Source organism: Fistularia commersonii, chromosome 28 (genome assembly GCF_037954325.1).
Source record: "Fistularia commersonii isolate RoL2024-O1a breed Wild chromosome 28, RoL_Fcom_v1.0, whole genome shotgun sequence".
NCBI lineage: Eukaryota > Metazoa > Chordata > Actinopteri > Syngnathiformes > Fistulariidae > Fistularia > Fistularia commersonii.
In genome coordinates, this window is record NC_141311.1 from 13,113,175 (window position 1) to 13,137,641 (window position 24,467).

At 39.4% G+C, this 24,467-nt stretch overlaps 4 protein-coding genes across 6 annotated transcripts; 2 read left to right on the top strand and 2 right to left on the bottom strand.

Annotated features, from left to right (window-relative positions):
* Positions 1-7,560: 7,560 nt before the first annotated feature.
* tceanc2 (transcription elongation factor A (SII) N-terminal and central domain containing 2) lies at positions 7,561-10,091 on the bottom strand. Its single transcript, XM_086175744.1, has 4 exons — positions 9,332-10,091; positions 9,103-9,244; positions 8,624-8,817; positions 7,561-8,292 (listed from the first exon to the last, which is right to left on the bottom strand). The coding sequence occupies exons 1-4, from the start codon at positions 9,428-9,430 to the stop codon at positions 8,104-8,106; spliced, it is 624 nt and encodes a 207-aa protein (XP_086031870.1). The 5' UTR covers positions 9,431-10,091; the 3' UTR covers positions 7,561-8,103.
* On the top strand, positions 10,077-15,503 carry tmem59 (transmembrane protein 59). Its single transcript, XM_086175743.1, has 8 exons — positions 10,077-10,302; positions 10,494-10,599; positions 10,730-10,824; positions 11,000-11,152; positions 11,258-11,327; positions 11,697-11,817; positions 11,924-12,041; positions 12,823-15,503. The coding sequence occupies exons 1-8, from the start codon at positions 10,096-10,098 to the stop codon at positions 12,973-12,975; spliced, it is 1,023 nt and encodes a 340-aa protein (XP_086031869.1). The 5' UTR covers positions 10,077-10,095; the 3' UTR covers positions 12,976-15,503.
* On the bottom strand, positions 14,551-17,317 carry lrrc42 (leucine rich repeat containing 42). Of its 3 annotated transcripts, none has more exons than XM_086175741.1 (7): positions 16,723-17,317; positions 16,515-16,646; positions 15,810-15,931; positions 15,603-15,688; positions 15,422-15,478; positions 15,095-15,179; positions 14,551-14,993 (listed from the first exon to the last, which is right to left on the bottom strand). In XM_086175741.1, the coding sequence occupies exons 1-7, from the start codon at positions 17,109-17,111 to the stop codon at positions 14,719-14,721; spliced, it is 1,146 nt and encodes a 381-aa protein (XP_086031867.1). In that variant the 5' UTR covers positions 17,112-17,317; the 3' UTR covers positions 14,551-14,718. The 3 variants fall into 3 exon arrangements, with proteins under 3 accessions (XP_086031867.1, XP_086031866.1, XP_086031868.1); XM_086175740.1 differs by having other exon boundaries at positions 15,422-15,535; XM_086175742.1 differs by lacking the exon at positions 14,551-14,993 and having other exon boundaries at positions 15,087-15,179; positions 15,422-15,535.
* Positions 17,318-17,585: 268 nt separating this feature from the next.
* yipf1 (Yip1 domain family, member 1) lies at positions 17,586-23,510 on the top strand. The gene is given in 9 exon segments (XM_086176454.1): positions 17,586-18,047; positions 19,145-19,290; positions 19,398-19,478; positions 19,575-19,662; positions 19,743-19,852; positions 20,325-20,377; positions 20,379-20,493; positions 21,535-21,637; positions 21,836-23,510. Coding segments are annotated over 8 exon segments (711 nt in total). The 5' UTR covers positions 17,586-18,013; the 3' UTR covers positions 21,619-21,637; positions 21,836-23,510.
* Positions 23,511-24,467: the final 957 nt, after the last annotated feature.

Genomic DNA, 24,467 nt, shown 5'->3' on the forward strand with positions numbered 1-24,467 from the left:
GTGAATTAACTCAAACATTGCTCAAAATTGCACTTGCCTAAAATCCCTGTATGTTGTGCACATACAGTAACACACGTAAGCTAACAAATTGATGTCTTGTCATTTTGAACATCTGACATACCAATCAATTACATTTATGTCCATTCACGTCAACAAAAACTCACACACACACATCATGTTTTAGTCATGAAAGACACATGTTTATCTCATCACTGTCTTGTTGAGGGTGAGGCGGACGGGGCCTCTTACCTGATAGGACTGTAGGTGGGGGGCGTGGTTTACGTCCCCTGTATTTTCTGGTTCAATGAGTTTCCTTGTTGGATTTGGTTCAGGAGTTCATAAAAAAGGTTAAACCCACCTTCTTCTCCATTCTTATTCCTCACTCTGCCATATCATGAAAAACAGGGTGTCAATGAAACAATTTTGTCATCGTCATTGTTCATGAAAACAACAGTGCTCCATAGCTATTATCAGGCTAAGAAGGCTAATCCTTTGGAGAGGATTTTAAAAATCTGTGCAAGATTCAGTGAGTCTTTAAAACGTTGAAGTTGAATTGAAAATGAATTGGAATTTCAAAGGCACTTTTGGGTAAGATTCTTCTAATAAAATCCTCAACCAAACGTAATGAATCAGCTGTAAAACATACTGGTAAAAAAAAGAAATTAAGATCTTAAAACGATGTTTAAAAACATAAAAACGATTAAGACTGGCCAAAGAGATTTTGCCTATCCACCTCCATTCATCTTCCGGGCCATGGGAAGAGACCAGCTGCCTCTGAGCAAGCTGAGAGGCTGGATGAGGCTCTGTGTGGTTGTGATCTAAAAGTGAATTGTTGGGACAAATAAAATCACCACTTAAGAAAACATACTTATATGACCTAGTCTTAAAAGAACTGCCACTCTGTACCTTTGTTTTGGAGCAATAGTTCAATTAGAACAATAATGCAGGGTGGCATGGGCCATTGTATCCCTGAGCAGGTTCCAAGGATAAATGCAGAGGGTTGCCTCAGGAAGGGCATCAAGCGTAAAACTTTTGCCCAAACCAAACATGCGAATAAATCATAATAACCAGATCAAATCGGATCGGTCGAGGCCCGGGTTAACAACAACAGCTAGTGGTACCAATGACCTATAGGGAACCAACGGACAAGGTAGCCTGAAAGAGATCAGTGACTGCAAAGTAATTGTAGGTGATAGTGTAGCCAGACAGCATAGGATGGTGTTTTGTAGGATGACTCTGGTGACAAGGAAGATCAAGAGGACAAAGGCAGAGCAGAGGACAAAGTGGTGGAGGCTGAAATGGGAGGAGCGTTGTATGGTTATGTACAGAAGAGGGAGAGTAAATATATTGGTGGACAAATGCTGGAATTGGAGCTGCCAGCCAGGAGGTCTCGAGGAAGAGATAGTGAGAAAGGATATGAAGGTAGTTGGTGTGAGAGAGGATACAGAGAACAGGGTTAGATGGAGAAGGGTTATTCGCAGTGGCGACACCTGAAGGGAAAAGCCGAAAGGAGAAGAAGAAGAAGAAAAAGAAGTGTTTAATTAGAACAATAGTAAAGTGATTAAAGGCCACCTTTACAAACAGACACCTTCCCTGAACCATGTTCTCTGCATTGATGGAGTTTGTGGCAAAGGTTGAGGGGAGCAGAGTCCTAGTCCCACACTAGATAATGACACTCCTTTTCCATTGCCAGTCCACCTTACCTCCTTGATCAGCATGGGTTTCTTTATTAAGATATCAATATGTTTCATACAAACTGTTTCAAATAAAAAGTCATTTTCTTCTCTTCTTTGGAACCCTTCAGGTTAAAGTTCCAATGTTAAAAGTAGGCAAGTGAGGTGAAAGGTTTAAGAACTATACTAAAAAGAATCAATAAGGAAAGCGCTGAGAGGGTTCTGTCCTACAACACATCATATATCATTGCTTTTTTTAATTCTATACACTTTTTGATCAATAAAGACTGATTCAGTTTTATATTTTATGTGATGCCAAATGATATGATGCCACGCTTATTGTTTTTGCTGTCAAAGACAATGTGTTCTCCCATTGCCTGCTTGCTGGCCCAGGGGCAGCATGGCACAGAGTCAGAGCGGTCGTCCTTAGAACCGAACAGTTCTGGTTCGATACCTGGTTCCTCCAAGCCTGTCAAAGTATTGTTGTGCAAGAAACCGAACACCTAACTGCTCCCCTGGTGCTATTCCTTAGCTGACCTCTGCCCATGATGGGTTAATGCAGTGGTCAAATTTTGCTGAAGTTGTGCTCTGTATAACTGTATGAGACAAAAGAGGCATTTCTTCTTGCAGGGGTTAGCAACATCTTTTGCTAGCTTCTCCTTTGTTTTGGCATCGAAGTCGCTACATGCTCTATCATCTCTGCTTCTCTATCAAATTGACCTGTCACAGCATTTTTACTGTCTCTCACTGACCTCTGTTACCTTTCCTGCCTAACTCACCTGGCTCTGATCAATATCACTCACCTGGCTGCCAGAGCCCTCCACAACTTCACCTGTTGCATCAATTGCATTACCATCACAAGCGTCACTCACCTGTTCCCACCTGCTCCATGCTCCTTACCTGTCTCACCCCACTGTTCTCCATTCACCTCACAAGACTCACCTTTATTGCTCTGAAATGCACACACCCTCCAGTTCAGCCTGACTTTGAACGTGTGTTGCACCACAGGGGGTTGAGGGCCCAACCATAGCACCAGCTGCGTCACCAGGTTTCAAAGCAGTGGGGTGCTGCTGATCATCTCAGCGTGGAAATGTCCTGATCATATGTCCCTCTTAACCACGTCCGAAACCTTTGTGAGGAGGTCTCAAACAATATAGAAAACACACAGTCAAAGTCATACCTGAGTAAGTGAACGTTGAGCTCCTCATCAGTTATTCAGAATCATAAACAGTTGTCTCTAGTGGGAGACAACATCTTTAGAAGCAGAGACTTACATCCAGAAGGTACCTTTCCTACTATTGACCGCACCTTTCTGTGTCTGGACAGCTCTCTGCACAGGAACTCATCACTGATGAACAGAAGCACATTCGTCAGGGGGATCTTAGCAGTCACCTGAGTCAGTCGCAACACCTTGACGAAGACCCCATTCACATAGACTCCACGATCAAGTTAGCCTGCTCCATCTTCTGCAAAAACAGGAGTACAGATCCGTTCATCTGCTTAGCCAATTTCATAGATCTGTGACTGATCAACTCAATCACAGCCAAAGCCACCTCCTCCACGCTGCACAGAGACCTACTGCAACCACCTTGTTGCCATGGTCCCACATTAGTATGGAGAAATCTCCAGTATTACCCATAGGGTCTGAAGACGCTGACAGTAACGTCAACTATCTCCTTATGTAATAATAACAACTGACAGTAACCTCAACTATTTTCCTCTCACTATCACCGTCTTTATCTCCACTTGAACATAAACAAGGTTTTCACGGTCTCTAACATTTCACTTTCAAGATGTCTCTGTGGCACCTCTGACAACCATATTTCTTTCCCAGAGCTTGTCGAGACTCTGTGCCCCATGATGCAGATTGTAGCGTTACATCATTCATCCTCTTCTCCCTTTCCTTGCAAACAACTGCCCGCTGTTAGGGAGCACAGGAATCAGCCGAAATGGGAATATTGGAACCATAGTCAAGGGCCTCCTCCTTATGAGTGTTTGCCCTGGATTGTACCCATTCTATAGAGGGGCTGCTCTATACGCCAGCAGTGAGAGGCATGGGTCAACTGCTTTTTTGAAGGGCCTGTACATTCTTGACTACATGCACCACCTCCCTATTTCTCTGGGGATATCTTGAGCTCTGCAAATGATGTAAAGGCTATTCCTCCGAACTGTGGCCCATTTTCTGTCACTAAAGTCTTCAGGATGCCATTGCGTGCTAAGATTGATTTGAGGGGGTGGATGACATTTGTTGATCTTGTGGGAGTAAGCAGAGCAATCTCCACATATCAAGAAGCACAGTCAATGTTGAGCAGGTAGTTGTCTCTCCCCAGTGTGACCAAATCTACTTCCAACTTTTGCCATGATTGACCTGGCTGTTCAGATGGCATCACTGGCTCCTTGTTGTTCTGTCTCTCCTTGCTGCATATTCGGCAGTTGAGGACCAACTCATTCAGCTGTTGTCTCAACCCAGGCTACCACACTGACTATTGTGTGCTCTTGCTGTTGTGCGGGCTCCTTGCACTTTTTCACTCCCAGATGGCCCTCATGTACTCAGACAAGAACATAATTTCCCATTCCTGCTGGAATAACAAGCCTGCCTTCTTACAGCTAGGGTCCATCCTGCACTATAAGGAATGCCTGTTCTGCCCAGTACAGTCCGTGTCCCAGCTTGTTCCTGCTGTGCGCAGGCCATCCTTCCTCACACAGCGTCATCACTCTGCTGCAGATGTGACAGAAGCAAAACAGCTGTGTTGTGGAAGGGGTGAATTTTTCTGACTCTGGACATCAGAGGAAGCCAAAATGGGTCCTAGCCCCTTCCCCCGACTCAATTTGCCCCTTAAATACCCTGCAACAAATCAACAAGTAGCATGAGTGGGGCCCCAGTGGCTACTATGATCATGATGGCAACCTGGGGTGTAATGTGTACAAGTGAGGTGGTGTATCCTACCCTGTGTACCGCCCTCTTATGCAACTCTACAGCGGTAAGTGAGGCAACCCCACTCCAGAGTAGATACCTCAAAATAAACTCTTAGGTAAATTAATAACACACCTGACCAACATCAATATTTCACCTCACAGTAAATCATTAATAAATGAAAACCTATTTCTTGCACTTCTACTTTCGCAGTATACTCAATTTGTACTTCTTACCAAAAACCTATAACAAAAAAACTGAATACTTCTTTAAACCAAACACTTTTAGTTTCAAATTGCAGCTCAGAAAAGGTAAAAATGTCTTCAGATAAAAACACAAAATGACTCTAGGACAGTAGCCTCTTTAATAGAAGACAGAAAAAACAATATTACTCTACCTTGACAGAGATTACAATAATAGTGTAGCAAGTCACAGATGTTCGGGTATATGTTGATGCTTGTGTGATTGTGGGGCTGCTGGGAACAATGTGGCTGTGTTTGGGGTGCAAGGAATTCTGTTTTTTAGCTTGCCCCACACCCTGATTGATGCCCTGGAATATGCACTGGAGAGAGAGATAGTGATGAGTACTGTGCTACATGGTGCCACTCCCCTGGATAGAGCAGCTGGGAAGAATTATATGATTGTCCAGCGGCCATCATGAGTGGACGAGGTGGCTAAAATTATCAAAGGCCTCATTGTGGCTGTGGGGTGTTGCCAGTGAACACAGGCAGTAGTCCAGCAGACACAGCCAGAGGGCCAGGCATGCCACTGCTGGGGCTGTGGTCGGGTCAGACACCTGAAGAGAAACTGCCCTGCCAGTGCTGTGGGAAATGGAGGGGGATTAGAGTAGGTGGGACTCTGCATTACCCCACAACAAGGTCTAGTAAGTCTAGTAGGTCTAGTAATATCTAGTAAGTGTATTTCCTGTCTTTGAATAAAACATTCTTGCTTGATTAGTTCCTGACCATTGTGACGTCTTTCCCTGAACGAGAATCCAAACACATCGGGACAACAGAGTCCGGTCCCATGACAGGAGCCACAGAAACAGACTGAGAAAAGCACTGCATGAGGTATGGCAAACGAGTGCCGAGAACCTCAACGCAAAACAGCAGGAGCGGCTTTGCCAACTGTTGATGGAGTTCCACAACTGCTTCTCCTGTGACAAGGCGGAGCTTGGTCAAACCTTTCTCCCTGGTGCAACACTCGATACAGGCACTGCTGCACCAATACAACAGCATCCAGGCCACCTCCCCTTGGGCTGACAGGAAGCAGCAGAGCAGGCACTGGCCAAGATGCAGTGTGTCGGCATCATTGAACAAGGGCATCCCCAGCAGTTATGGTGCCAAAGAAGGGGGCGAGTGGCACTTCTGAGTTGATTATCAATGGCTAAATGAGGTTACCAAAACAGACTCTTATCCAGAGAGTGAAATGAGCAGTGTCCTGCCTGCAAGCCCGGGATCATCCACACATCCTGTTGAGGAAACGGCCTGGTCTCAAGATACCATATTTTGAGGAGTCCCTTCAAAATAAAATGAAGAATTTGGTACAGTCACTCCTCGCACAGCACCTCCATCAGGACCTGACGATGAAGAAGTGTCACTGGTTGGCAGGGATAGGCATTGTTCTCAGGAGGATCGCCAGGTAATGACCCACGCTTGTCCCTCTGCACCATGCTGTCTTCCTGCCTATGTGTCACAGTCCTACCCTTGACGTCCCCACCCTCATGCACATAGCTTGCCTCGGCCGTTGCGGTCTTGACAGGCAAAGCAGCTCAACATGGACACGGGTGTTGCTTAGCTTGACCACGCCGCCACTCAAGGCAGTACACACTTGCCCCTTGTTGACAAAGAATTTGAACTTTCCCTCGGCCTAGTTAATTTCTCCCCCAATAAGGCTCTGTCTCCGCACACCCACAGCTTGTAGAAGGACACGGACCATCCCCAACTCGCAGAGCTAATGGTAGCACGGCGTTGCGGTGGCAGCCCCTTTTGCTCAAACTGAGCAGGTTCTACCTCGAGCCTCAACAGACAGCCCGTGTTTAACTCACTAAATACAACGGACCTCCTCTCTACCACGATCTCTACCATGTTTTTAACCACGCTTGTGCTGAAATACCTCAACTTCTTTTCTCGTTTTCTTGTTTTTTTTCCCCCGCTTTCTCTTCTTGGGCGGGGCTCCTGTTGGCACCGCCCTTCAACAGCACCGCAAAAGCGCTCCACCCAGTGTTCGCTGTGTGGAAAATCCCATCCAGCAGCAAAACTAAACTTGGACCATAGCCCATTTCTCTCTCCATTACACAGATACTGTCCCCCTCAGCTCATTCATGTAGCTAGTGCTTGCTGGCAGATTGTCTATCACCATGTCCACAGATATCGATCAACTGTAGACCTTTAGAGGAGGTGTACATTATATACAGGGATAGAGTAATTGTACCCCTTCTGTGTTTTTTTCCCTCAACCAGACACCAGAATTCCTAAAGAGAAACCTGGTGAGCAACAGGGCACAGTCATCTATCCCAGCAGCCTTCGCCACAGGATCCAAATAATAGTCAAACTCGGTGGGGTTGTATGATGTCTGATTTAAAAATAGTATGCATCTTAATTGCACTGGAGGACAAGGTCAAGCTGAGTATGTGTATTCCTCATCCATTGCCTATACTTAGAGCATATCATTACACTTGAGCAAATTCTCAAAATAAAGTTGAAAATAAAGTTGTATGTAACTCAGTGGCAGAGCGCATCTCCGCATGTATGAGGTCCTGAGTTCAATCCCTGGCATCTGCACTATAAGTTGCTTCGGTAAGTAAGTGTCTGCTAAATGACTGTATATAATGAATGCTGATGTAAAGCAACAATTGCCAAAGTATGTAATTTTTTTTGGCTTTTGAACATTAATGAATATCAATTCCACTATTACCACTTTATCTGTGTGTAATGTATAATCCTTAGATCAGAAAGTAAGGTGGAAACCTTGTATGTAAGACCATTCCTTTAATTTTGTCATAATTGGTGAAAATAGTCATCTACAAGCATCAATGTGTTGCAGTATGTTGAACATATAGATTTTCTATTTTCACAACTTATGAGTGACTTTTGGATGATGAAGTAAGACATCAATTAATGAAATAAAAACAGTTGAAATATGCCCAACAGAAATGACCATTACAAATAGACCTAAATTAATTTTGTTAAAAGACTTTACATATAGACTTTTAATTAAAACTAGACTAAAACCTTTCAAGATTTCATAAACTAGAACTGGACTGCCACTATCACATATAGAATTAATTAAAATTTGACTTGCAATAATAAGCATTTTAGTCCAAAAGACTAAGACTAAATCGAAAATAGCTGTCAAAAAAAGACATTGCACCACATAAAGGGGAAATAAGTACTGCATTTTCACAATAATCCATAAAACACCAATGCCCTTCATTTTTGTGCTAAGTTTACATCAGAGAAACACATAAGCACAGTTTTGTTTTCTGTAGTCTACTGAAGGCTGTTTTACTGTCCACTATTTCTTATATCTGAGCACTAACTGGTTGATTGATGTGGTATTGTCCTTCACTTGAATTCTGAGTTCGGGGTTGTGTTTGAAGGCAAAGACCAGTGCTCTGACTGTTCGTCTGTAGGTTCCGCTCACTAATCGAGAGCTTTGGTGAAACAATTCTCTTTCAATGCTGTCTATCACACCAGACTCCTCCTGTGAATCAATAAGAATAATGAACATGTAGAATATACAGTATATATTTAAGTCAATGTACATTGATTTTAACCAGCAAATCCAACAACAAATGTGCATTACCTAAACATGTGTTTTTCAAAAAAACAGAAAGAATATAAAATGGACCTGCAACCATTAAATATAAAAGCCAGCATAGCTAAAAAAAAATTCATTAGGGCACTATGGACTCGAACAAGAGTTTATGTATGAATACTTTGTTTTCATATCACAGAGATACAATTTTCAATTGAACATTACATGGTACAACTTTAATATGAATTACTTTTCCTGACCAAATTATGTTTCTCACCTTGACCTCCAGGGCTTCAGCCATTAGTTTCCGAGCATTACTCCTTAGTTTTTCAGATTGTTTGTCAGAGCGCACTTCAATAGCTGGCTTATTAGAATTCTCATCAATGAAGGTCCTCCAGTCAGTGTAAATCTTTGCTGCCATTGAACTCACCACAGGGTCCAGATGCTTACGCAGTTTGTTTATGCTGTGACCTTAATAGGGCAGAGAAGATTTCTGTAATTTCAGGGTATAACTTTTATGTTGTGTTGAGACCAAGTCTGGCAAGCAGCTATGGTCGGTATTTGTTATTCAGAGTTAATTATAACCAATTATGTCTGCAACTATGTTAGCTCAAGTTGTTGTATGACAGAACATCCTGAGCAAGTCCGAAATAATTCTTACTTTGTCGTTCAACACGTCTTTTTTTCCTGACAATGCAATTAATTTAAATGCACAAATATATCAGGTTAGGACCTCGTAGCATTTCGAAACCTTACCTATTTTGGTGGACCTGAGAACCTCCCGAGATGGTATCTTCTTACTAAGTTCAACTAGTGTACTTAGCAGGTCGTCTTTGTGCTGGTCAGGCAGGTCCAGCACAGACTTGTATCGCAAAATGTCCTCAATGACAACTACCCTCTTATAGGAAAAGAATGATAAGCGAGTGAGAAAATCTGCAACACAATATAATTAGCTTAGCCAAAGTGAAAACAACAAGCAACTAACCCGCAAGGATTCAACTGTCGCTTGTTTGTATATCTTCTTCGTTTTAGGAGCCGTTTTAGGAGCCACTCCCTTTGGAAACCGGACTACAAAGTTGTCCATTTTACTGAAAAAGCGATGACTTTCCCAAAAGATTTTCAGGTACTTCTTGAAGTATTCTTATTCAAGATATTATTATTCAAGAACCTGCTGGGGTAGTGTATAGACAAAAGTAAAATCGTGACTGAAGATGACATAGATTCAAATCTAAACCTGTAAACCTGTGCTAGGTGGTCCTGCTTCCGTTTTGATTTTGATGTCGTCTCCAATGCTGGTAAAGACACTGTTACTTCTTCTGTGGTACGTAAGTAAATACATAAACAAATAAAACTAGCCTTAAACGACTGAGTTCACATGTTCCATGGCTGACTTTCGTAGTTCTCTTTTATTTCTCCTTCTTCTTCGTCCCTCCGTGCGTCAACTTCTTCTTCGCCTTTAGAATTACTATGCTGTGGATACGTACCGCCAACTACCGTCCCGGTTAATGTACCACATCCACATCAACATGTGGCCAACAAACTTTGTCATTTCTGTGTCAATGCATGGCTAAAACAACAACAAACAAATATCAACTTTTGACACGTGTCAAGTGAAACCAGTGTTACTTTTATGCGCCTGCTGTAGGGACTGAACAATAATTTATGAAATAAATCAATACAAAAATAATATACAAGGAAAACAACCGCACCAATCTCATGCGATTCCATATTCCCGCGAGACCAAACTCGATGAAGAAGGGGGAAGCGAAGCTGTTGTTTGTTAAGTTTGTCGTTGTTACAATGGGAATTCATTCTTCCTCGGTTTTTTTTTCCGGAATGTTTGCCCTGTTCGTATACACATTTGCATCCCCCGACGTTTTTGATAGCGTTCTTGGAAGCACAGCATCTTGTCACAAGTCATGTGAAATGACACACAGTTTACACACCTACCCAAGGGTGAGTAGTCTCGCTGAAACTACTTTGGGCTAGCGTTAGCTAACGCTTGATAACCGACTTCTTTTGAAATGGCTTGTTTGTTCTGTTGCAATTTATCCGTTTGGTTAAATTATGTTCCTGTACAAGGGGAATAGGGCGTCATCTGTCGTGCATATTTCTTGTCGAAGCTGTCAACTGGTTGTGTTTTGTAGGGGGAGGAACTCTACGCCTGTCAGAGAGGCTGCCGACTGTTTTCTATTTGCCAGTTTGTTCATGAAAATGAAGATCTGAATCAAACAAAATCTGAATGTGAATTAAGTGAGTTGCACAATCTCGTTTAACTCGATGCCCAGACCTCTGTAATATGCCTCGTTAAGTGTAAATTCCAAACCAATTCATAACCAACTAACCATTAACCTACCCACGCATTACCTTCAAATCTCAACAGCGTGTGATGAAGCATATGTCCAGCAGAATCAACAGTCTGCATGCTACCTTGGATGTGATAACCAGCTTCCCTTTGCAGTACAGCACCAAAAACAGGTACCTTTATAGAAACTGCTTGCCCAGAAAAGTCTGCGTTACTATTATTTAACTCTAAGAATATTTAAATGTGGTGTGGACTAAAACCAAATCTCAGGACCAGCCCTTCCTAAAATTGGGAGCCAAAAAGAATGTCATAAAATATCAATGTACTGAAAATGTCATGCAATTTTAGTTAGAGGCCATGATGCTAAGGATTCGCCTCATCTACCCCCTGACTCTGGTCAGAGGCTTCTGGGATGATTTGATGAGTCAGGCCCACAGCTTCATCACTTCTTCATGGACCTTCCACCTCCAAGCTGATGAGGGCAAAGTTGTAATTTTTCAGGTCTAATGCTGTTCTATGTTGTGCTTTCAACAATACGATTCTATTTTATCACTATCCACATAAAAGAAGGAACAATATTCAAGACTTCAGTTTACTGATTTCCAGGCTGAGCCACAGATCAAGTTCTCCCCTCAGTTTGATCTTGAAGAGGTGGACAGAGATCCATGGAAGAGCTGTAAGTCCATCTGTTGATTTTGCTTCTTTTTTTTTTTTTACAAATCCCATGATGAGTAAGACTTTCACTGATGATACTTTTTATGCGAAGCTAAAATAGACTCACAGTTTTGCAGTAGTTGTTCTATTTTAATATAAGAAAATGTTTATTTGTTACTTCTTATCACAGTTTCATCAATAATCTTCCTTCAAGGCAGAATGTATCTCTCTTCTTGAAAAAGTCAGCATATCATGTCAGTCAGTGAATGCCGTATAGTCTTTTCATTACATTAGTAGATAGTCTGACTGATATATGAATACACCTTATTTACCTATAAAAAATAACTCAGTGGGACTGTATTTTGAAATACCTTTATTTCTCTCTTGTAAGTCTCTGGATTGAACAGCCCAGTTTACAAAGAATATCGTCACACTGTAATCCAGGAGCGGGACAGGGACATGACAGGGGATCACAGCTATGATGAATATGATGTTGTCAGCTGTCTGTCAAGGTAGGTTAACACTCTTGAACTTCTCAGGCTCAGGATTATAAAAGTAATAAAGAAGTAATTGGAATCCATATGGTCAATAAACTGAAAAGTTCATACTTACATATAGGAACATTTGGATACCAAGTTGGATTCTAGCCGCAACTCTGATACTGTCTGTTGTGGTCTTCATCTGGATCTGTTGTGCAACCATGGCAACTGCTGTAGAGCAGTATGTGCCAGCTGAGGTAAGATCTGTTCACGCATTTCTTTAACAGCCTTATTTCCCCAAATACATGTTTCTTTTCTCCTGTCATTTGGATATTTGATCATTATTGGACAGGGTTTGATCCCAGTCTCATCCCAACTTCATCCACTTAAAGTGGCCAACAGACTGTATGCATGTAAAATGTGTGACCTAGGAGTATAGGAGGTCAGATTCTATTTTCTGAAACGTTGAAAGTAACCTTTTTATTTTAAGTGTCGATGTAGTCACAATCTAAATTGCAAAATATTTCTGTAGTTTTGTTTTTTTCCCTGATCATTTATGTTTGTTTGCATTTGCTAATAATCTGTGTAAACAATTAAGTCTACATTAAGTGGTATGAATTTACTCACTTGTAATTTATCACTATATATCCAACCTTTATTAGATAGCTTGAGTCACTGCCAAATTATACATGTACAGTCAAGCCTAATTTCAGGCGTTATCTGGATTTATGAGTGCCCAGTTACCAGCCATGGGGTGCAGCAAGTACTTTTTGAATTATCCTTATGAAAAGGATCTGAAAATCTACTCAAATATACTTAAGAGCTGTAACAAATTAAACAGCTGGCTGAACAATGTAATTACCATATATTTCAGGATTCAGGCCTGGGTCCTTCTGTGGACCCTCAGTGTGGTTTATTCAGGCTTGTTTATACTTTCGTTCAGGGTTGTAATCATTGTTACTTTTTGAATATCTTTGCTTATCATGCTACTTAATAACATTTATTATAGTGCAATATTACCAAACTTTTTTCCCCCAGAAATTGAGCATCTATGGTGACAGGGACTTCATCACAGAACAGAAACTGAAGACCTATCCAGCATCCTCCCTACCGATCATCACCCCAAAACAGCCAGAGGAAAATGCTGGGCCACTCCCAACAAAAATGAGCCTAGCCCAATCCAAAATCTAAAATCAAAAGCTCTGGCAGTCAAGGGACTTCGACCTTTATGAGTTCTTACCTCTTGTGTTTGGAATAGGAATACCTGAATGCAATGAATTTTAACTGTATTAGCCACACTTTTAAGCTTTTAATATAGACTGATTAAGAGAAATCCTGTCTGTATACTTGCATAATTGAGACATCTTAAGAAATCTAAGACAGCACGAGGCACATAGGTTTGGTATTCTCTCTGAATTTAATGTGTGAATTATACATTTGTTGGTGTATATATGAGAATGAATGGTGTTTTGAATTATTAATTGGTGACTCAGATGTGATCTAGATGTGCCCAGATAAACCTTTGGTTAATATGGATTGTTGGGAGTGTTGCAGTCCTTTTTGAGCTATTATTTGTGCTATTACTGTGTTTTTCCTTGTACTGAATATAACAAATTCAACTCAACTAATCATAATACATAGTAATGGTACGTACACAGATTTTTCTGCCCAACTATTGGATATGCTCATAATAATGATTCAGAAATAAATTGCAAAAGAATAAAATTGATTCAAATTCTTTTCTAAAAGTAACATGCAGTGACAGATGATACATGTGGACAAATTATACTGTTATCTATGTATGGGTTGGTATAACATTTAAAACTACTACATTAACTACTGACAAGCCATGTTATGTCTGTGTATATTATGCCTATAATTGTATAAAGAAAATGCTGAACTGAGTGAGGATTCTTTATGATGCTTAGAGCCCCAAAAGCTACATTAAGTGATGTCTGGCAAAAGAGCATCTCATTTTCTGAGGGTCTCCACTTTGTATTAATATTTCTGCAATGTCGTTGGCCATTTGAGGTGTAATATAGAGCCTATGGAAATTTACTAATCTTACAATGTATTTATTACTATAGATTAGATGATACAGTATATCTAAGAGAAAGAGGATATACTATATGGTTTTATATCCTAATATGTGGCCCTGTGATTGAGTAGTCCAAGTTTACAACTTCTCACCAAATGTCAGCTGAGACTGTTCTAGCCCCTCTGTGAACCTGTATATACAATAATTGGTGTCAAGAATGAATGAAAGAAGTAACTCAAAGCTTTTAAAGAACAGGGTCAATAAAAATAAATACTGTCACAAAGTCAGATTAGATGTCATAGTTTTCAAATAAGAGTTGTGTCAATAGCAACAGAATAATATGAAAAGGCTCATCAGGAAATCTACTGGGCCTATCAAAATATGGTATGGAATCTGCAAAGTGCCCCAGGAAATAAGTGTTAATAAAGATGAGATTCATGTATATTAGGGAATAAAAACTTGAGTATGCTTTAGTTTTTACATGATAGTGGGTCTTGATTGAATAGTTCGAAACAAAAACTGGATGATCGTACCTCTTGTCTTGCACCATTTTTTGTGTTTGCATAAGCAATATTCAGCCAGTAAAAATATAATCACTAATTTGATTAACCAGATTAACCTTATAAATAAAACCCCATTTTTCAATGGTCTGTCGTATGTCTGAGCTTTGAGTTTACCACAAGTCATGTGATTGAACAGAAATAAACACATGGAACAAGTGAAGAAAATCAAGTTAAAAAAATCTTTATTCATAGAATTGTAAACCTGTATATAAAAATACTTTGAGCAAAATAATTGGGCAAGACTCTTCAACAGGGTTAAAACAACCCAGGAAGCTGAATGTGGCATTTCATGTCTATGCTACTCGCCCCTGGCACGTGACATGGCCACATGCATCAATAATAATTCAAAAGGTCGGTATCCTCTGCAGTAAGAGCTGAGTAAAAAAGTTTGGTATGAGGAATTTCAGATGAACTATCATTTCTTTCTGATTGATTAGGTCTTTTTTTGATGTTGTTTATGGTATGATCAAAAGAATGAGTCAATTTTTCCTCTAAATGCTTGTTTGTTGAAGGTTTATAGAAATGCATTTTTTCTTCCTTGGCCTCTTTTCTTTCACAAAGCAAAGGAACTTCATTCAGTGTGTCTTGAACAAACTTCTGCCGGCCAACTAAAGAATCAAAACATTTCAAGAGAATAATTTTATTATTAAGCATGGCTTTGAGCAGACCTTTAAAGTCAGAATGCAATGTAACATTAGAGATCACTTACAAAAGCGAAGTGCTGATATTCTAGATTCTTCCATTTTCTTCTGCTTTGGCATATGTGATGCATTTGTTTCCCACTGGCTTACAACCTAGCAATTAGTGATGCATTTGTTTACGAGGGGTTAACCAGAGACACACTGGAGCAAATGCAGCAAATTAATAAACACTGAATATTGTTTCTCTAACAAGGATTTTATTCTCATGGTGGATAATTTTACATCCTTGGATTGATCTGTGTCTGGTAAAAATTTGGGGAAGTGTGATGAGATATTTACATAACAAAAAAGATATGATATCTTGATAAATTTGTAATATTTGAAGGGAATATTACCTGTTTAGCCCATCCTTCTGTAATACATCTTGAGTGGTCAAATACATCCAATGGTTCCTCCGAATAAAGAAGGCCAAACATGTCATATATTTTTGACTTCAGTTCTGTGCCAACCTAGAGGTATAAAATTAGGTACTCGCATTAGGACTGACCAATGTTTACATAAATATAACTGTCCTACCTTCAGTTTAGTCCCAGATAAGTCAAGTTTTTCAAGTTTGGGGAGGCATTTGAGGTATCTGAAAACCCTCTCCGAGATCGGGTTGTCTGCGTTAGATGAAGAACAAGTGCTCAACAGGGAAAGACCTAATCACCACAATTTTAGGATTTCTTGTAAATGTGTTTTTGCTAGAATGCTATTGTCACATATACTACTTTGTGGACTGACAGGAAATATCCAAGAACTGAAGACAGTCCAGCCCCCTCCTCCTCATCCGAACAGGGGCAGTCAGTCTTTGAAGGCCAACATCAGACAGTCTGTTACCACCAATGAAAAGTTGAATCAAGTGACTAGAGAAAAAGAAAGAAAAGATTGTTTAATATTCAAGAACATTGCCCATATCTTTTAAAAAAAAGCTCTGTGAATATACAAAATTATCAAGAAAATGTATAAAATATAATGTTTCAACATCAGAATTTGCATGTTCAGAAGAAAATGTTAAGTTATTTATGTCATCGATGTTATTATTGATCATAGACAGATCGTAAATGTAGATTATAAACTTAGATTACTGTGTCCTTGAGTGTCAAGAAAGGGATTTTCAAATAAAATGCATTATTATCATTATCTTTGTTCTACTTCTATCTCTCTCTCACACTTGTACATATATGCATCCAACTGTTATGGTTTAAGATTATGTACAGCCCTCACTGGACTTAACATGTTTTATGTTTTAACTAGGCACCTTGAAACAACCTGTTTGGGAGTGCAAATAAATTTTCATATAAGTAATAAGCAGAACTCAAAAGCACAACCATTTATAAACAAAAATAATAAATCACACAATCCCTTAAAGAACCCTGACATAAATTAATAAAAATGTTATAAAAGTCAATTTCTTCGAAAGCGCAAGAACAAACGGGCCGGTGCTACCTTGACAATGAGCTTGATGTCAGATGTTGGAAGATCTCATGATGATCCCCAAGTCTGCAGCCGTACAGATCCAAACGCTTCAAACTGTGAAATGTTTTAATTTCATCCATTCGTTCATGCAGCAATGGAAACCTAGACGTAACAAACGATAATGTTGCTTTTTCCGATAAACAGTTAGACCATCAGATAGCGTCGTAACGTAACGTACCTATTTCTTAGACAGAGGGATTTAAGAACTATTTCTCCATAAGCATCACTGAATACCTGGAAAGCTCTTTGAGAAACGTCTGGTTTTAAGAACATGCGTTTCGCTTCCGCTGCTGCAAAAAGTCGCTCCCCTATTTGCTCAGGAAAATCTACCAACGAGTCCACATGCTGGATGTTGTCAGCAACAAATGAGAGAGTGATGTCAAAGAGAGATTTTGACGTGTATCTTAGACTTCCCTCTGCGTTGTAGGTGAATATGAAGTGTTCTTCTCTCAACACAAACGGATTTGTCCTTCTGCATGATGACATTGGCTTTTGCTGTGCCAGAACAATGCCACTGACAAGGCGGAGGTTGCCGTTTTCTCGAATATAAATGCTGCTATTGTCCATGCTACTGAGAAAAACCCCTCGTGGACGACGATGAAAAAATAAACAGGAGGCACAAAGGGCTGGTTGCCTTTTACCTAACAGTTGTTTTTAGATATCAAATGAGCTGAACCTATTTAAAAATACAAAGTAAAGCTACACCTTTGTCGTCTGAGGTTAAAAAATACAACTCCTCAAGTGTAACAAATTTTGCGAATCTCAACGTTGTTGAGTTGGCTGATTTGTAGTTTAGGGAAAGTTTCAAAATAAATTTTATTATTAAAGCACCTTACTTTTAGCTTGCAAATAAACGAAAATATAAGAAATAATCATCAGAATGATATATTTTGGAGCATAAGCAAAGATTAATATCCAATTGCTATCGCACAACGACTAAAGGTCTAGCCTAAGAACAAATGGAATATTTTATATTGAAATCCAAACCGGAAAAAAGAAACAGAGTCTAACCATAAGACTCAGTCATTAACCGGAGAAATGTTCTAGTATTTGGCTTGCCTCAACTTCTTCGAGAAGAAGCCAGTTTTGCTCAGAGGACTTAAAACATTCGGCCAATAATTTGGTCTCCTGTACCTGCCCGATCAGATAGCTCCGTTGTGTATAAAAACCTGGACGTTTTCGGCTCTTTTGAGAAACGCCTGTTTTTGCAATACAGGTTTTTATTCTCACAGATGCGCATGAAATTTTAAGTGGAGACTTGCTCATTCTTAAGCTAACATATTTTTTTGAATTTTCGTGCGAACTTACAATGCTTGAAATTTATTATGTTAACATGCTTTATAATTGAAGGACTATCTACTTATCTGTTATCATTGCAGCTTTTCTAAAGAGTTATGTGCTTCCTCTCTGTAAAACAAATTTGCTGGAAAATTGTTCTCAGACTAGTCATTGAGAGTTAGTAGGAGTAAATGGCGTCCTTCAACGATTCATTTCAATTTCAAGGTGGGTGACCATTTATCTGTTGTATAACAATGCTATTTTTTGACAGAATCCTATGATCTTTCACTCCATAATTTATTGTTAAACTTTGAGTTGTCCCATTTATTCCCATTATCCCCATTGTCCCCATTATCTGTGTAAAGCAAATCTCATTGAACTCAAAAAGAAGTAGCTTTTTAATATTGATACATATTACAATGATTCAAAAGAAATGTTTTCAGACTTCGTATTTGATTGTAAGAACTTGATACATAACACAAAAAATAACACGTCACTGCAAAGAAATTGATCAAATCTTGTGAAAAATAGGAAAGCCTAAATTTGGCTTAAAAATATTAATCAGACCGTTCAAATTATTCTCAGTACTAAATTGCTTGGACACGCAAACGCTCAAAACAAGGGAAAACTAAATGAGATGCTTAAATCAAATCCATTCCTGTCAAAATTGGCTTTTGGTAGCAACTGGACCTGATTTTCCTCCCTTTGACATTGTTTCATCTCTTATCCAAGAGGGTTCTTCAGGAATGGACTGTGGGGAGTTTCTGAATATAACCACCAGAGTTGGAGGCCCCCAATCAAGAAAGAAAAGTCCAGTTGCAATGAAAAGAAGATTTGACAGGAATTGACCATGACCTGGATGACTGAGAACCTCCACAGACATGCCTAAATCAAAGTTTCATAATTTAATGAGACTGGTTATTTATCAAATAGATACTTTGGTCACAATGTTCTAATGCTCATTACTATGTCTGTGAACAGTGATCAGTCATGCAAACCAGTTATCTGTATTTTATTGGTAAATGTTAATTGTGTTTGTTACAGGTGGTAAATTACTTCCTAATGTGTGTGTGTGTGTTATTGAAAAGTTAAAACATAATGCAATAGACAATTGTCAAAACCCCGTCCATATCAATCACATTAATAATTTATAACAAACAGGACTCATGTCTTGTTTGTTGGCTTACAGCAAACATCTGGCCACTTGAAGTTTAAGACTGTATTAAGATTTGTTGATGCATGAATGAATCAGGATCATTTGATTTTTTTTTTTATTGACTAAAATTTTTTATTAATTTATGTCTTGAAATATGAATTTGAAGAAGCTGGCAATTTGCTCGAGGTCAATAGAGATGCAACCACCGTTAGTATTGAAGATCAATTTCTTAGCCATGAGAATCCAAGAAATGCCTCCGCTAATGGCCCTGAAGTGGATGACGTGGACTCCGCCAGTGATGACAAAAGCGAGGTCAGGACCCAACACTACTCATGATGCTATAAAATCCGCCTTGAAGCCCTCATGTTTTATTATTATTTGATTTGGATGATTAAATTCTCTTCTTTGTTTTAGTAAAGCTTCTCGAAGGGCAAAGGAAAAGTGCTCCATTCTTCACATTTGAGTACTATCAGAGGTTTTTTGACATTGAGACGCATAATGTAATATATGTTTGCTTCTTCTTTAAATATCAATTTCATGATGTTAAAAGAATGCGTCATGTAATTTAAGTTGACTTCCAAATCATGTTCTTTCAGGTGAAGGAGCGAATCATTGGATCGGTGCTGCCATGGCCTGGAAAGAACTTCATTCATGTTCATCTTTGTAGAAATCCTGATCTGTTCGGTCAGTCGAATTGTCTTTTATGACCGATCTTAGAGAACCCAAGCAACAAATTATGATGCTGCTGCTGATCTGTCCTTCAGGACCATTCTGGATTTGCACAACTTTTGTATTTGCCATTGCCATCTGTGGAAACCTATCCAATTTTTTGGCACACACGGGCAATCCGAACCATAAGTATACTCCAGAGTTTCAAAATCACTGAAATCACAAGAATTGTCAATGCTCCATTTTAAATTACCTTCACAAAATTTCCATAATATGTCGAAGTGAAGATAGTATTATAATATCCACATCAAGAAGTACTATTCCTTCATTTTTGCATGCTCTGATTGCTTTTTTTGAAACATGGAGAATACTGTGATTCTTTATTTATTAATTCAGATTAGAAGTTACAGTAGTTGGTGTGAGAGAGGAGGATACAGAGAATAGAGTTAGAGAAGGTTAATTTGCAGTGCTGATCCCTGAAGGGAAAAGCCGAAAAGAAAAGAAAAATATTGACATATACATATAAAATCCCTCCTCTGATGTGTTGCAATTTGCCTCCAATACATATTAATTTCTTCATAATTATGTACACTTTTTTCTGTGTATTATTTGTGCTTAATCGATTTGATTTGCTTATTTGAGCAATGTTTTTATGTATGCCTTTATTTTGTGCAAAGGTCCTTTGGATTATCCTATTTGAGTGGCTGAGATGGTGCTCCTTAACAGTGGCACTCAGTTCTTGTGATAACTTTCTGGCCTGCAATCACAGAAGACAATCCCAGAATTATCATTGCAGTTATGTTCACAATCACGCTACTCAACATCCTGCTGCCAGTGGGTTGTGAGGTAAATAAGGCCACTATGTTGTTTACACGTGGCCTACTAGGGCTCAACCAGGGCTCTACATCTGTAAGACCTAGAAAAAAATGATCAGACTTTGCAGTCATTAGTTTCTGAAACTTTAAAAATGTTTTGGAAAAAAATTAATAACTTCCTTCAGAAAAGTATCAAACCTCTATTTTAAATGAACAGAAAAAAGACCAAAAAACTTGCCGAAGTAAGAAAACAGTAATACTTGAAACATGTCAAAAGCGAATAAGTAATTTCGCATTTGTGGTTGACGACATTCATCTGTTTCATTTTGAATTCTTCATTAATTCTGGGGGGGGGTTATTCTCAGCATTCAACCCACCATGGATAAACAAAGGTCAGTGGGCAGCCACTCCGGTAATGCCCAGGAAGCAGTTAGGGCTTAACTGCTTCCTGGGCACCATAAACCTAGGGCTCACTTAGAAAATAATAGGAATAATTAATAGCAATTTGGTTCCAAGTCCCTTAAAAATATTTTTTGGAAAAAAACAAGGACTAAGTCAAAAGATGAGGACAGTAGTCTTTTTTGAAATAATAATAATTATCTGCTCATTGTCCTGCCTTGGCAACATAGACAGTATCTGTATTACTCAAACAGACTCATTCATGGCGTAGATAGCAATGATTGACCTTTAATGTGTCCTCTGCCCTCAATAGCAGGGCCAAGGTTTGACCCGACTGTCTGTTATTCTGTGAAACTACACTAAAGGATTTTGTGTGTGTGCATACATGCATGCACCCTCCATGAATTTTCCAAGAAGTAATACTTATTGTGATTAGCACTTCGAACTGGTACAGTCTAACTGGTGAGATTGGGTAGTGTTAGCATATCTCTTGATGGTAAAACATTCAGGCCCATAAGACTATGGTATGTCTTGTTACATTCATAGAATTAGGGCAAGGTAAGCCCATTTGTGTAGGCTGATCAGTTTGAATGGTCTCAGTTATTTCCCCTTCATGGGAATAATGGTTATTTGTTACAATCTATTTTTATGCTTTATCTGTCTTTTTTTTCAGGCTCATTTCGTCAGCAGGCCAGAGCCTGTAGTGCAAGCTGAAAACTTTGTTTCCACAAATGTGATCGAAGCAACAGCAGCATAAAAAAATCTAATGTCTTAAGGTAAATTTAAAAAAGAGACACTGAATCTTTTTGGGATGTACTATAATAGCTTCAGTATAAACATATCCTCACCACCCTTTCTTTGCCTATTTTAGTGGTTTGACCTGCATGCATTTGACCTAATGGAGCAGAACATATGACACCGGACATCCTTTACGTAGCTTCTCCTTAACAGCAAATGTTCTTTTTAAATTACAGGTTCTTCAGTTACCGTATTAGAGAGACTCAAGTTGCTGCATTGATGAAGTCACGGGACGTCTGGATTTCACTGGCACCTGGATATTTCTGTCCAAAGACCTTAAAGTCTTGTTTGACGGTATAGCCTGTGAAAGAAGAGATAGGTCCAAAACATTATTAAAGATAGAAAGTTTATGGTTTCATATGCTTTTGAGCTTTTAAGTATAGTAGGCCACAAACATGAAATACTAATTTTTTTTTTTTTCTACTTAACTATAGAACTTTATTTTACCACTTTTTTCACAACAATCAAAGCTACTCCGATGTGTTTTCCTATTAATAGCAATCATACTAAATCACTTGGATAACCAGTCAGAAGTAATCTTAGTGGTTTCAAATGAAATTTGGATTATATCCAGTAATGGGATTGGTTTTGATGTGTACAGAATACTCTTTACAGTCTTCTGGCTCTCAATGAAGGCAGATGCTTCTCTCTCTCTTCTCCATGCCCTTATCTGCCCTGTTTGCTTCTCTTTGTCTTGTGCTGTCTCTGAAGTATCGGAGCCACTCTTCACATTTCGTCCGAAACCCAAAATTGGAATTGATCAACAGGTTTCTCAACCCAATTGACCAAATTTTCACGACAAGAAGATAGGGTTAAGGTGGATGAAAGGTGGGAAATGGAGGATCGTGTGCCGGTCGATCCTTTCCGTGGAAGACGCTGAAGATATCCTACAAATTGGAATTATGATAACAGCTATGCTGTTGTTTGGAGCTAGCAGCTTCCTGATTTATCGTAAAATTTTTATGGAATGTGCAGTGCACATCAGACTCGAATGATAGGCGAGCACTGTTGTAAACAGGATGGACGTTTTTTGCGGATGGGTGCCAATTTGGAGAAGTTGACAGCTCTACTAGATGGAAATTGGACACCTAATTTGTAGGATTGGATTGAAACCACCGGGAGAACCAGAAAGACTTAAGGCAGATGGAAAATTACAGTGTCGGCCTGAACCCAAAACAATTATCTTCATTGGCCCTCCAACACTGGCCTTGGAAGGCTGGTATCTCTCCCCTCTCCTGGACGTTATGTAGACAAGATATTTGCCTTCCCCCAATCCTCCCCCCACCATCCCGTCCGCGGGCTCACACAGGCACAATACACACACCCCTCAACTCAACGCCTTCTTGGCTTCCACCACCTCTCCCTCTTGTTGCAGAGCAGCATACAGAGGCCAGTGCAAGTGCCTCTGTTGGGCAGTATTCATGCCCTCCACTGTCTGTGCTGTGACAACTGGCCATCCCCACACTATCCCCTCTCCCGCACGTGCAAGTCTTGAGTACTGTTGTAATGTCTTATTTGTATTGCCCTATTATGTTGCTTATGTGCTGAGGTGTTTTTTCCTAATCCCACACTGCAATCCCCTATTGCAACATAGTCTGAGATTGGCTTTTTCCCTCTCCTTCTCCCTTGCCCTCCACTCTTTCCTCTCTTTTCTAACACAACATGGCACCCTGCTTGGCAGACGTGTTTGCTCACTCCACAGTTGTGTGCCTGCCAAATGTATTGCGACAGTAAAGAAAGAATTTCATTGTGCGGGCAAACACGTACATATGACAATAAACACTGAATCTTATGTGTACATACTTATTTGTATTGTTCTTACTGATTTAAACTTTAAGTTATCCTATGTGGTAAGGCGGTTTACATCTTGTGCCTTTTTTAAGTAGTGTTAAAAAATAATTAAAGTATTGAAATTTTAAAATCAGGATTTTTCATACAATATTGGGTTGTTTTTTTTGAAGTCATTGCTGGTACCATGTTCATAAATTGAAGTTCATACAATTTACAATAAGTAGTTATACATTTATATACCACCAAACTGACTTAATGCTCATGTCAAAATGTATTCTGTTGAAAGCATTCATACATCTGGCACGAGCATTTTCTTGGTACATAAGTAAGAAATAACAGACCACAGAATTGTTCTACAATGCCTTTTAATGAGAAGCTACAACCATAGGGGGAATGAACAAAATGGCATGCATGAAACAGCCTTCATCACAAAGAACAATCTGATCGCTGGGTCAGTGTGATGCTGATGATTGCTGGTGATCAGCTCCAGTGAATGAGCAGGTGTGTGGAGGGTGTAGGGGCATTAGAGCAGCATAAATGCACAAAGTCCACATTAGTGAATTTGTGGACTGTTACAACTTCAAGTTTAATAATGAATTTTAAGTATATTCATGTGTCATTGTTAAACTTTTTTGAATTGTAAGGCTTAAAACAAAAGTGTATCTCTACATCATTGTCATCTGTGAAAAAAGAAAGTAGTTTGATTCTGCTAAATGTCAAAGGCAGTCTCCATGCACACCCTTTCTGTTATATAAAAAAAATACACGAGAAAAATAGGGGAAAAACTGTCACTTGAAACTGTGTCAGAGGAATGGTGGCATCCTAATTAAGGGTCATTCTACCCACAGCTTTGAGTTACACTGGAGCTGCCTGTTGAAGAGATAACCTCATTCAACAAACGTCACCTGGTTCAGTCTGAGGCATGCAGGTTGCTGTTGGTCCTGCGCCGTGGGTTTTACAGAACATTGCTTCAGGATTTCTTTGAAAAGGTTCTAATTATTCATATTTCAAAAAGAA